At 37.1% G+C, this 13,809-nt stretch overlaps 1 protein-coding gene and 1 long non-coding RNA gene across 2 annotated transcripts; both read right to left on the bottom strand.

Annotated features, from left to right (window-relative positions):
- Positions 1–2,265: 2,265 nt before the first annotated feature.
- Positions 2,266–4,388, bottom strand: LOC117657365 (uncharacterized). The gene is made up of 2 exons (XR_015734320.1): positions 4,313–4,388; positions 2,266–2,376 (listed from the first exon to the last, which is right to left on the bottom strand). It is a non-coding gene; the product is annotated as an uncharacterized LOC117657365 (long non-coding RNA).
- A 3,233-nt stretch (positions 4,389–7,621) lies between these two features.
- LOC148113971 (vomeronasal type-2 receptor 26-like) lies at positions 7,622–12,819 on the bottom strand. The gene is made up of 5 exons (XM_087893573.1): positions 12,617–12,819; positions 12,001–12,292; positions 10,004–10,867; positions 8,450–8,671; positions 7,622–7,693 (listed from the first exon to the last, which is right to left on the bottom strand). The coding sequence occupies exons 1-5, from the start codon at positions 12,817–12,819 to the stop codon at positions 7,622–7,624; spliced, it is 1,653 nt and encodes a 550-aa protein (XP_087749699.1).
- Between the last annotated feature and the right edge of the window lie 990 nt (positions 12,820–13,809).

The raw sequence follows: 13,809 nt of genomic DNA, 5'->3' as shown, positions 1-13,809 counted from the left end.
TTCTGAGAATCTTTGAGACAAAAGTGATAGTTTTATGGCACAAATAATCCCTTATAAGGCAGCAGCATCCCATTACAATGTAATGATTTTTTTCAATACTTATGACCAAAACAATACTTATGATCAAAATCCCTATATTTTCTACTCCTTACATAAGTAAGGAGTATTTTCTATTCCTTACATAAGTAAGAGTATTTTTGCTCTAAATTTCTTCACATTTTATACCAAAACAAACAAACAAAGGTTGCAAGCTAATTAAAGAACCAGCATTCTAAATACTTCAATTCACTTCCTAAGAATTTGGGAAATTATTGCCTTGTGATTAGAATTTAAATGATACATTTAAAATATCTGTGTTAATATTTATCAAATATGGTTCATTTAACTCATGCATAAGGATATAGCTTCTAAACAAATTTCATATTTTGGGTTGGCAAAATACATATGATGTATATTATATAAGATTCATTTGAGTTTGTTTGTTTCCATACTACACAATGATAATTTGAATGCAAGTATTTCTTGACTTATGACCACAGTTAGACCAGGAAATTCTGCTGCTAAGCAAAGCAATTGTGAAGTGGGCATGCCCAATTTTACAATCTTTTTGCTGCATTTGTTAAACAAATCACCATGGTTGTTATGTGAGTCATGTAGTCATTAAGTGACTCCAGCTTTTCTCATTAACACTGCACTGTGGTGGTGCAGTGGGTGGAATGCAGCATTGCAGGCTAACTCTGCCCTTAGGCAGGAGTTTGATGCTGACCAGCTCAAGGTTCAGTCAAATTTCCATCTTTCAGAGGTCAGTAAAATGAGATCCCAAATTGTTGGGAGCAATATTCTGACATTGTAAACCACTCAGCGAGTGGTTTACAATGTATACATATATCTACATATATACTATAGGTTTACATATATACTATGGAGCAGTATATAAGTCTAAGTGCTATTGCTATTGCTGGAAGACAGGAAGGTCACAAATGACAATCATGTGACACGGGACACTGCAACTATCATAAGTAGATGGTGGTATCCAAATGCCCAAATTTTGAATATGTAACCATGACAGTCATAAGTGTGAAGACTTGTCATAAGTCATTTTTTTTCACAAACATTGTAACTTTGAATATTAAGTGAATGGTCATAATTGGAGAACCACCTGTAATGAAAGCTCTGTAAAATAACAAATTGTGATAAAATATTTTCTGTTAATTTGATTACCATTGCTATTACCAAAACTTTATATTATTATGAACTGAAAAAGGTATTTTGGGAAGGGGAAAATTTGAAGATACCTGCTGGTTATTTTTCCAAGTATCTTCAAAATGAAAGTGTTCCTAATGAAATATAGTCCATTAAAAACTTAAACAATATAAATGCTAGGAAAAATATTCAGCAGCATTTCTATTGTAAACCAACATAAAAATTCAAGTTCATCTGCAATGCCAGATTACAACTACATTCTTGGGAACATTCACCATTTCCTCTGTCTTTTTAGCTGCCTGTTGTTCAAATCTGGTCTCAGAACAATAATATAGCATTTGGGGAAAAAGATACAGATCAGCAGCCCAGCACTTGAGGCTAACATTGAGAAGATCTCCACAGCCACGAGGTATTTCCCCTTGGTGCTCAGATAGGTTGGAACAAAGGAGAGCCAAACACTACAGAAGACCAACATGCTGAAAGTGATGAACTTGGCTTCATTAAAAGTGTCTGGTAATTTCCTGGCAAAGAAAGCCACTAGGAAACTGATCATGGCCAAGAAGCCCATATAACACTTTGCAAAATAAAAAATAATCATGGACCCTTCCTTACATTGTAGGACAATTTTTTCAGCCTATGTGTGCAGGTCAGCATCTGGGACAGGAGGAGAGATTGACAACCATAGAGTGCAAATCCCTACCTGAATTAAGAAGCCAGATAAAATAAAAGTGTAGCCCAATCTTTTCCCCACCCACTTCTTTATCCCACTTCCTGGCTTTGTTGCCTTGAAAGCCAGGACCACAGTCACAGTCTTGGCCAGCACACAGGAAATAGCCACAGAGAAGATGATGCTGAAAGTAGTTTGTTGGAGAAGATATGCCACCTTGTTTGGCTGACCGATGAATAGTAATGCACAAAGGAAGCAGAGCAGGAGGGTTACCAGGAGCATGTAGGTAAGATCCCGATTGCTGGCCTTGATAATAGGAGTGTTGTGATGCATCAGAAATATTCTTAGTATGAGAACTGTGATTATGGAACAGAAAAGAGAAAAACAAGCTAAACTTATTCCCAAAGGTTCTTTATAAGACAAGAAACTTATATCCTTGGGAATACATGAATCCTGGTTTTTGTTGGGATATTTTTCTTCTGTACAATTATAGCAGTCATTCAAATCTGTAATTGAAAGGATCTGGTGTAAGTATCAAATTTATACATAAATACTATCATTGATAACTATATTGATATCCATATTTATAAACTCAGATAACATGCACCAGTCTTTGCATATGAATAGTAAATCCCATAATATATGACTATATTTATAATATTGACAATTTTTTAATAAGGTACTTTATAGTAATTCATGGAATTTTAGTTTCTATATCCTGGCTGAATTCTTGAACCCTGAGGGTTCTCAATTTGCATAAATCAGTTATATAATAGATAGAAGTTTCTTTAATTTTATTTCTAATTTGAATTTATTTAGCTTCTCAAGAATATTAAATTTGGTAGGCCAATTTGGAATACTAAGAAGAAAAAAGAAAAACTGAATAAGACTTAAAATTTGGAAAAAATGGAGGATACAAATTGGATAATTTTAAGGACTATAAATTTAGGGCAATTTGAAGAACAGTTCCAGGACTGTGTGAATTTTATTAATACTGCTGATTTTGGTATTTCTGGACAATTGGGATATTGAAATTTTGGTGGAATATTGAGTAAGGATTAGTGTATTAATGATCAACACAAAATGTCTCAGCAGGACAAAATAAATGCAGTCTATGAGGAAATAATGCTGATGTTTCAATGCATTAAGGAAGATATAACAAGGAATCATAAGGAAATGATGGAATTGATGCAAGATACAGTAAGATTAAGAAAACTCCAGCAAACAACCATAAAAAATGAACAAAAAATTCAGAAAATAAAGAAAAAAGCAGAAAGTGTTGAGGAAAAAATAGAGATCATTTCAAAAATGATACAAGTAGACAAAAAGATATAATAAATAGCAATAATTTCAAATATGGAACAAATAAAGTATTTTTGAAGAATTCAAAATAGAAAAGAGAATAATGAGAAAGATTCTTTAAAAATGATGGATGAACAGAGGGTAGGTACTCTTGAGATTGCAGTGGAAATATTTAGATTAAATAAAAATGACAAAAGGAGTTACAAGATACCAGAGGAGAAGCAGGACAGATTTATCAAAAAGTAATAAGAGTTGAAATTCTAAAAAGGGCAAGAGATGATGGATAGACATAAAATACTTTTTAACATGGTGGTGATTCTAATAAGTGTTAGAAAAAAGAAGTAGAAAGTAGAAATTGGGAAAATAATAATATGCATACTGAAATATAATAGAAAATATTATGATTACTATGTATACACAAGTTAGAAGTTGGAAAAGTATGATTATGTATATTCAAATGGTAATATCACTATTAGAATTGTATGCAAAATATATTGACACAGATAATACACTGTCCATTAAACACTTATGGATATTAAAGAAAAACATATAAATAAAATTATGTTTTTAAAAATTTCACATATACAATATTCACTTGTATATTTACTTGTATATTTAAAGTGAAAAAGAAATTCTAACATACATTAGAGACTAAACTTTAAATAGAATTGCTATTGTAAATAGAATTTTTTTTTCATCCATTGAAAATATTTTTAAAAAATGGGGGAATCACTCAAAGTCTAAGGATAATACTGAGTGCAGGAAAAGTCTTCAAAAGGTGGACAATTAGAAATGTATGATTTTGAATTGTAGTGCTGGAGAAAATTTCGAATTGTAAAGCATATATTCAGTACTAGCAAAGTAAAACCAGACTGCTCAGTCTAGTGCAAAAACAAAGATAAAGAAAAATATTTGGGCAGATAATAGGAAGGCAAGAATCTTTGAAGTAGGCCTTGATACTTGGAAAAAATGGATAATAATCAACAAGTGAGACACAGAAGAAACTGCGTTTCTATATTATTCTATATTATGAAAATATAAAATATTTTTATATTTGCGGGTAGTTCTTACAAAATGATATTCATTAGCTCATGAAGATTTGAAAACAACTAAGGAACTGAAAAACAATATTATCTTCACCTTTCTTTTCTGCAATCTTCCCTTTGGGACATGAGATGCAAGAGTAGCAGCAAAATGGCCTCCCTTCCATTACTTGCTTCCTAGAACCTGGATTACAGCGAGGTGTACATAGGGAAACAGGAGCAGTCTAATTCACAAACCAAAACAAACATAAAAGAGTGTTAAATTTTTTCAGTACTTTACTTCTCAGCTGTAATTGTTCTCTCTAGCATGTTTAATAAATGCATAGTTTCCAGCATACTGTCCAGGGGTGGGTTCTAATTTTTTTTACTACTGGTTCTGTGGGCGTGGCTTGTTTGGTGGGCATGGCTTGGTGGTCATGTGACTGGGTAGGCATGGCTTGGTGGTCATGTGACTGGGTGGGTGTGGCCAACTTGATGTCACTCATATCAAAGGTTAGGGTTAGGGTGCCTGGCCTCTCCTCACCTCAAAGGTCTCAACAAGATACAATTTCCCAATTGTACAATTTTTACTACTACTGAGCATCCAAAATATGTGTACATATATATTACATAGTATAGTGTGTATAGGCACACAAAAAGATACATTATCTACTATATATACTGTGTGTATGTACACACACACACACACCTCTTCTAAAACTATATACATTCAACCTCACTTACTACATTTGGAAAAACACACCCAGAGTCCACTTTCTGTCATACATTTAACTATAACTTCTGTACATTAGAACACTACACAGGCCTTCAGATTTACTTTTCTAGCCTGCATATGACTGTTAGAGCCAGGAGAGATCATGGATTGAGTAAAATGTGGTGAAACTCACTTAACAACGCTCTTGCTTAGCAACCAAAATTTTGGACTCAATTCTGGTCATAAGTCAAGGACTATCTCTGCCTTCCTCTGCATGGCAGCCTTGTTCTAGTAAACTCCTTTTCCTTTCTGGCAATTTTCCTCTCTGTTAGAGGCACTAAAATAATCCAGATGATGTAAGGTTTCCTGCTGGAGAAGGGGGTTGGACTAGATGGCCTCTAAAGTCCCTTCCAGCCCTAGATTGCTGTCCTGTTTCAATGTGTCTTCTGAAGCCACATCTAGTGCCAGAATTTGTGGTCCTTCCTTCCTCTTCTCTCACTCTCCCTCTCTCTCTATCCCCCCTTCCTTCCTCTTCCTTCCTCTTTCTTCTCTCTTTCTCTCTCTCTCTTTACTCTCTCTCCCTTCCTTTCTTTGTCTTTCTTTTTCTTTCTCTCTCTTTCCTCTCTCTCTCCTTTCTTTTCTTTCTTTCTTTCTTTCTTTCATTTATTCATTCTTTCTTTCTTTCTCTTTGTCTCTTTGTCTCTCTTTTCTTTCTCTCTCCCTCTTTCCCTCTTTCTCTTTCTTTCTTTGTCTCTATTTCTTTCTCTCTCTTTTCTCTCTCCCTCCCTCCCTCCCTCCCCTTTCTCCTGAAATGCCAGCAAAATCCACCACTTTGCTCCTAAAGTGGTCTAGGGCAGGGGTCACCAACCTTGGCAACTTTTAGTCTTGTGGACTTCAACTCCCAGAGTTCCTTAGTCAGCAAAGCTGGCTCTCTCTCTCGGCTTCTCGGCCTGAGCAATAAAACCCTCCCCCTCCTCTGTACCTTTGGTCTCCGAAGCCTGTCAGGAGAAGGAAGGATAGGCGGGAGGGCACTGGGGAGGGGGGCGCTGTCCAGCCAGGTCAAGTGCAGGACAAGGTATTAAAGGAGGAACCATCTGCATTTGGAAGAGGATTGTGAGGGGGGGGAACCAAATCCCACCCCACCCCGCTTCCCTTTTACCTTTCTTTAATGCATCCCATTTCCCTCCCCAAACCTTGGGAGGCGGCGTCCTCCACGCCACAAAGCCCTTGAGGTGATGCAGGAGGGGGACAAGAAAAAAAAAGCCTTGGCCTCTGAAGCCTCTTGAAGACTTCGAAGGTGTGTGTGTGTTTGGCGGCACTGAAGTGAGCTACACGATCAGCCCCTTGCCTTCCACTGCCGCCGCCACTTCCGTCTCTTCCTTCTCTCTGCCAACAGAAGTCAGAGAGGAATTTCCATCCCAAGTCAGCAGCCCTCACTCGAAACGCGGAGAAACACTCAGAAAAGCAACTGCCTTTTCCTCTCCGACTTCTGTTTGCAGAGTGTGGTGGCAGGCCGTTCTCACCAGGTTCTCACCTGGAGCAGCCAGGAGAAGGAGAAGCTGCCAGTGGGGCGGCGAGCTGCCCCAGAAGGACCGGAGGAGAGTGCAGCTTCTTACTCATGGAGATCTACCAGTGGGGAAGTGGGCGCGGTAAGAGGTGCGCTGGCCAGGAAGCAGTCATGCTCCCTGGCCGGAGAGAGTTGCACAAACCTTTGCTGGAGTGAACATGCAACCCTCTCCTGCAAGAGAGCCTGACCGCTTCCTGGTTTGCGCATTTCTTACCGCTTTCCGCAACCACTTCCGTGCTGGTGGAGTTCCATGAGTGAGGAGCTGTGCTCCCCTCCAGTCCTCCTGGGGAGCTCGCCTCCCCACTGGTGGCTTCTCCTTCTCCTGCCTCCAGGAGCAGCCTGACTGTTACCCGGCGAAAATGGCCTGCCACCATAGCCTGCCCCACCCTCTCTGCCCCAGCAGTTGCTCCTGGTGCTGCCAGAGAAGTAGCAGCACAAGAACCACTCTTGCTGGGGGCAAGAGGGTGGCGGAGGCAGGAGCAGCAGGCCAGGGCTTCCCTCCCTCCCTCCCTCCCTCCAGAGGCTTCTGGAGCTATGCCAGAAGTCTGCTCTGGCAGGGAGACAAGGCCCATCGTTGCCACCACCACCCCTCGCCCTTGGCGGCAGCAGTTCTTGCACAGCCGCTTCCCTGGCAGTGGCAGAAGCAGCTGGGAGGAGAGAGGGGATGGCGGCAGGCTTTGGCAGCAGACAGTTCAAGCCGGCTAAGAGGCAACGTTCCTCCTCCTGCCAGTCTCGACCTCAGCTCTGGGCAGTGTCCAGCTAGCCATGCCTGGCTTCAACCTGCGGCAGCCCACGTGGATCCCAGGCAGCGCAACTTCGGGGCCTTTTCTCATGGTGGCGATGATGAGGCAGGCAGGCAGCCAGGTGCATGGGAGTGACTGGCGGCAGCACTCCTGGCTGGTAAAGGGTGGAGTTCCAGGGCTGCATGCAGGCAATGACGATGGGCGGGGTAAGCGAGCGGCAACTGGGCCTGGAACTGGTTCAGGGGCATGGCCAGCCAATCTTATTACCGGTTCTCCGAACAATTATTTTTTTTTACTTCTGGTTCTTGAGAACTGGTGCGAACCAGGAGCAACCCACCACTGATACTGTCATATTCAAACTGAACAAAGTTACAAGCTTTGGGAAATGTTGGGCTGGAGCGTTTAGTCACCATAGTCTAGGGAACACATGTCATTAATGAATATGGCTGGCATGTTCAGAGGCAAAGTGGTCTGCTACATACATATCCCAATAGTATTAACAAGAAAAAAGAAAGTCTGAAATTTAACAAAGTCAAGTTACCTGCTCTGGACAATATCAACAACCTACCCAAGGTCTTGCCCAGCCAGGAATCTGTTCCCCAAAATAGGCAAATCAGAAAACTGCTTCCTTCCCAATAGATACTTTCATGGCCATGAAAGTCCATAACACACCTTTGTTTGTCAAATAATGAGCTGCTTAATCAGTATCATTAATTATCCTTACAAGTATTTTATATTGTTCCAAAATATAGTAACCATGTAACATGTGTGCAATACATTAGACAACAAAATCCTACACATTTCCAATTTTCAAGAATAATAACAGAAACAAGATATTCAGGTGGAAAAAGAAACAATGGATGAAAACTAATGAAGGAGAGAAGCAACCTGGAATTAAGGAGAACCTTTCTAATAGTGAGAACAATCAACCAGAGGAACAACTTGCCTTCAGTAGTTGTGGGTCCTTCATCACTGGAGGTTTTTAAGAAGAGACTGGATAGTCACTTCTCTGAAATGGTTTAGAGTCTCCTGCTTGGGTAGAGGGGTAGACTAGAAGACCTCCTAGGTACCTTCTAGCTCTATTCTAATTGATTGATTGAGTGAGTGAGTGAAAAATTAAGATGCAAAAATGCCATAGCTAATAATGATATGATTGCCCTACTTAACAATTAATTTCAGTGCTCCTATTCAGATTAGAAATTTCTCAGATTGTGTGTTCCTGCAACCTACCTGGTTAAACCAGCTGTTCCATGTTATGGCATCTTTGTCAATAATGAATGTTTGGTGTGCAGGAGACTGAGGGTCTATCCTTCCAATTTTCACTTTTGACTGGTTTTCAGAAAGAATAAAATTGATTATATCAAACCCATCCACTAACTTTCCATCTTGGTCAAAGATTATCTTGTCCCCAAGACTGTTGTTAAATGTAACATGTCTCAGAAAAGGATGGAGCTAAATTTTAAAAAGATTTAAAAAAAAAGGAAGATTAATATAAAAATATTGTGGATCAAAATACATATGCAGATAAAATGTCCCAGGGCTGGTTTCTTTTATTTAAACATTGATCCTTTAATTATTCATTTAAATTAGAAATATTTTCATCCTTTTATTAATTGAAGGATTTCTCTTCCCTGTTTGTCAATCTTTGTTTTAATGTTTCTGTTATTGTTGTTAATTGTGAGGGTTTGTGAGACTCTTGCAAAACAATTCTGCTCTGATAACATCTACTGTGATACCAAAACTGATACTATCAACTACTATTGGCAGCACGTACAAATACACGTAAATATCCCTCTTCATAAAACAGTAGAGGAAAATATACGCTTAAAATGCTCACTCATTCTTATTATTATCCCATTCATTCTCTTATCACTGAGAACCAGTCCTAGTATTCTTGCATTTTAATTTTATACAAGGCTACTAAAAGCCAATAGTGTTTATTATTATGCTGAAAGAGCATAAGTGGTAAATATTTCAGTACACCTGCAGTCAAATACTATGGACCTCAAGCTTTAGAGAGGGGGAGCCAATATTGCAATATCTGTTTAGATAGCTAAACTGCAGCATGAACATTCCTCCTTCATTCAAAAAATTATTGTCCTCTATAATGCATTTTGTGTCAAGGCACTAATGATTAAAAACATGGTTTCAGATTTTTTATAAAGTTTGGAATGGAAGAAAAAAGAGGCATCTTCTACAATTGTCTCTGAGCAATTTGTCCAGGACATTAGAAGTTTGGGAGGGAGGGGGGATAAAGACAGAAAGATAGAAAGGATGACTTAAGGCTAGCAGTCCTAAGGAGAGTTGAATTTTCCTGCAAATAGAAAAACATAAATTTTGCAAAACTGCAACACTTGAGAGGGAAGAAAAGTTTTTGGCTAAGCTAGCACACAACTAGGAATAACTTTCAGAAATCACTGATGGGCAAATAGAACAGGGGCTGATTCTGATTTCTAAAAATGTTCTTTCTGCTGTCTTATACACAGACACATATAACTTTTGAAGTTCTTCTGTAGTTAATTAACAAATTAAAAAACAAGGATAAGCTATAGATAATAGCATGCTGTCTTTAAAATATCCTAATAATATATCACAAAATGGTATACATTATTCTGATGTGTGTTAGAGATGGTATGAGATGTAATTAGTCTTCATAAACTATCAATTATTAAAAAGCGATTGCAACAAAATTAAATTTGGATTATGTTATGTGATACAAATATAACTTTATCAGGTTTCTAGAGAATCTGGAATCAGGACTCTAGAATATAATGAACACTTTACCTGCCAAAATGGCTGATTATGTAGCTTCAGTCCATTCTCTATCCTTGTCCTGTGTTTGAATCCAGTTCTAAACATATCATGTAAAGCATAGGCTATAGCAAAGACAGCATTGTAGACACTGTAGCTATGGCCAGACATGCTCATTTCAAAATTAGGGTACAGGAGGCTCCCTAGTTGTTCAGCTCCAGTACAATGATTTTCCTCCATTTTATCCATTAGTGTATTTGGAAATACACAGCCAAAGACCTGCTCCCAGAAGTTTTTGAAAAAATCATCTCCTTTTGTAGTGAAAGGGTTTCGACTCTCTACAAACTGCTGAAATCCAGATACATCCCTGGAGTGAAACATGAAAGCTACAGCTCCATGGAAAATGTCTAAATCCCAATTTCTTTGAAATACAAAGGATGCAAACTCCATTTGGGCTGTGGTGATCCATAGTTTTCCTAAGGATTTCGTATATTTACTGTCTATATCTTCATCTGATTGATAGGAAAGAAATCTAAAAAATCCAAAGGAATTAGATTCACCATAAGCAAGGATCACTGTAGCCTTACTATGTGTCAATGTATTATAAGTATTTCTTCCTTTAAGCAGCATTTCTGATATATTAGTAATAAAAGTTACAACTGGGATTTTCTGTATGAATGCAAAACAAATGCCCTTCTGAGAAAACATGGGCATCACTTTTTGAATAAATCTCTCTCCACTCTCTGTTTCCACAACCACCACTCCAATCCATATCCATTTGAAGTATAAAAGCAGAGACAGAATCCCCTCATATTGAAGGTCTTCCTTAGGAACCATCTGGTAGAAGGGAAGACCAGGAGATTTGTCCTTCACAACTGGAGTGGGACTATAGGTGAGCTAAAGACATCCATGAAGAAGAAAAAGAATAATTACAACATCAAGCATTAAGTTGCACTGCTTATAGTAATATATTATAAGAATAAATTGAATGTATTGTTTCAACTGTCAGTTATAACACATCAGATGAGATAGGCAATAACACACTAAGTAAGAATATCTCTCTGAATAGAATAGAATAGAATAGAATAGAATAGAATAGAATAGAATAGAATAGAATAGAATAGAATAGAATAGAATTCTTTATTGGCCAAATGTGATTGGACACACAAGGAATTTGTCTTGGTGCATATGCTCTCAGTGTACATAAAAGAAAAGATACATTCATCAAGAATCATAAGGTACAACACTTAAGGATAGTCATAGGGAACAAATAAGCAATCAAATCATGTTAGGAAACAGTCAATATGAATCGTAAGGATACCAGTAGCAAGGTTACAGTCATACAGTCATAAGTGGGAAGAGAGGGTGATAGGAACAATGAAAAGATTAATAATAGTGCAGATTTAGTAAATAGTTTGACAGTGTTGAGGGAATGATTTGTTTATTACTGTTCTTGTGTCTAGTTGTTCTGGTGTGTACTGCTCTATAGCATCGTTCTGAGGTTAGGAATTGAAACAGTTTATTTCCAGGATAATATTTTCACAGCCCATTTTTTGACTTGTGCAGTATACAGGTCCTCAGTGGAAGCCAGGTTGGTATCTACTGTATATCTATCATGTGTATATATATCTACATCTATACCTATATCTATATTGATATATCGATAATATTTATTTTTCTATCTATCAAACAAATAATGTATTAAAGAATATTTCACTTCTCAGGGATTATCTGGCTTTTTGAAGAGATCTCAGAAGTCGAATAATTGAAAATACTTTTATGGCATTCCCCTCAGACCAAACATACTATATGTATTGAGTAAATATGATTTGTGGGGAAGTTGTGTTCTTAGCTTAATTATATAGATTTTTTTTTCACATGTAAGAAGATTTACTCATGAATCAATTTGCAATTAACTTTGGATACCTTAATTATGTAAGCTGCTTCCAAGATATTGAAAGAAGAAAAGTAGACTACCCAAAACAAAGAAATGATAAAAAGAAGTGTTAAACTTTATTTGCAAACCTTACCTGAGGAATCTTATAGGTATCCAGAACAATTGCCATATCAAGAGAAGTAAGAGAATCCAGTCCACCAATCACAGCAAGAAGCTTATTCTGCATGTTACAGTTGTAATTTGGGAAAAATTGTTCTAGCGTATATATAAGCAGCATGGTGGAATGATATGTCCATTCTGCATTGTAATAATTATCATAAATATGAAATCCCAAGCTGATATTTGGTAAAATCTGAGGATTTTCATTAATCTGCTTTACCGCAAAAGCCAGGGCCAGGATGTGTTGGTAATTCTTGGGAAATATTCTAGAATGAGTGTTGCAATCTGTATCAGATAATATTTTACAGTTCTGAAACTTTTTGCAATAATTGTAGATTATAGAAGATGTATATTACTTTGGAGTGCATAATGTTAAACATAATGTAACATTCATAAATTCAGATTGTTATATTTTCATATTACCTCATATTCCCAATCATCATAAAAAATAATGTCTTTAAAAATTAAACACCTTCCTTCTGCACAATTGCATTGTCTGCCTAGCATCTAAAGTTCCTTCAGTTCCCTATAACATCATCTGGCATTCTAATTAACATAAATGCACCTACAGACTAAAATGAATTGCTTACGAAAGTTCCTCAGGCATGGTTGGTGGAGGTTCCTTTATGAAATCTTTGGCATTGGAGAGGAAGATCCCATGAGATACGATGCTGCCAATGATGAGATCTCCAGATTGACGATAGCTGTGAAGTGGGTGTTCTGGATATCTGACATTACATTTTACTTTGAGAGCTTCATATGCCGTGTATGGAAGCAGAGTTAACAGAAGCATCGCTTCTACCAACATCCTGAAGTCACTGGAAAAATCTTCTCTTTGCAGATCCTTTTATCTAGAAAGCAGCCATTAGAATCTCTGCTGATTCATCAGCATACAAGTAGAAGGAATTATAATTGTTATAATTCCAATATTAAATAAGTCTTCTGGCCAATCTAAAACTCCAACTATTGAATACCGGAAGTCATACTGACAAACACATATCCCCATCTCTACCACTAATGCTGGAGGTTAGATTTCTCCAATATTTCACTGAGTGTGTTCCATCTTTGGGAACAAACTGCAATTTTATAACAGTTAATTTAATTATAGATATTATGGTAATTGTAGGAATGGGAATTATTTCTTATACAGAACTGAAATTCCATGTAGAATATTTTTAAAAAATGGAATGGAATTAGCAGAGATGGCTAAATTTTGATTAAAGAAAAAAATACAAATACCTTTATTTCTACTTGAAAACCACTTCTGGACTTTGTGCTTGAAATGGAAAAAATGAAACTTTGGTTTTGGGTTTTACCGATTAGATACATTTCTTGTAATAGTTTATATTATTGTATGAAAGTAAAAAGTTGAGGTTAGATGTTAATGCCTTATTTTACTGCACCAAAGGAGTTGGAAGTCAATGACTTTCCCCCCCCCATTGTTTTCCTCCACTATCCACTTTCCCTTTTTCTTTCCTTAATTTCCCTATTTACTTTTGTATTCTCTTTATATGCCATATTATAAACTAATAAAAATTTAATATAATAGAATGTCTTTAAAAAAGCACCACTTTTAAATTTTCTTTAATTTCTTCAATAAGAAATATATTTAATTTTATTTTTCTGGGAACTGGGCTGTCAAAGGAGAGATAATCCAAAATATGACAACTGACATTTCATTCATGTTATCATAACACTGCCCTGCTTTTCAATATGGTTTACTGAAACCGAAGAACTAAATTTCTAACACGTAGAAAGTCTAAGAAACATTGATTCCTGCATA

The sequence above is a fragment of the Pantherophis guttatus genome, chromosome 4, assembly GCF_059756535.1.
Source record: "Pantherophis guttatus breed Tessera chromosome 4, ASM5975653v1, whole genome shotgun sequence".
Classification (NCBI taxonomy): Eukaryota; Metazoa; Chordata; class Lepidosauria; order Squamata; family Colubridae; genus Pantherophis; species Pantherophis guttatus.
This window is presented reverse-complemented; position numbering and strand designations above follow the sequence as displayed.

Excerpts from the sequence above, each read along its gene's own strand:
- LOC148113971 (XM_087893573.1), bottom strand. The coding sequence starts at position 12,819 with ATGCTTCTGTTAACTCTGCTTCCATACACGGCATATGAAGCTCTCAAA. Across the intron at positions 8,672-10,003 it reads ATAATCAGCCATTTTGGCAG|CTCCATCCTTTTCTGAGACA; the intron begins GTAAAGTGTTCA and ends TTTAAAATTTAG. Across the intron at positions 7,694-8,449 it reads GGAACAGCTGGTTTAACCAG|CAGACCACTTTGCCTCTGAA; the intron begins GTAGGTTGCAGG and ends ATATGTATGTAG.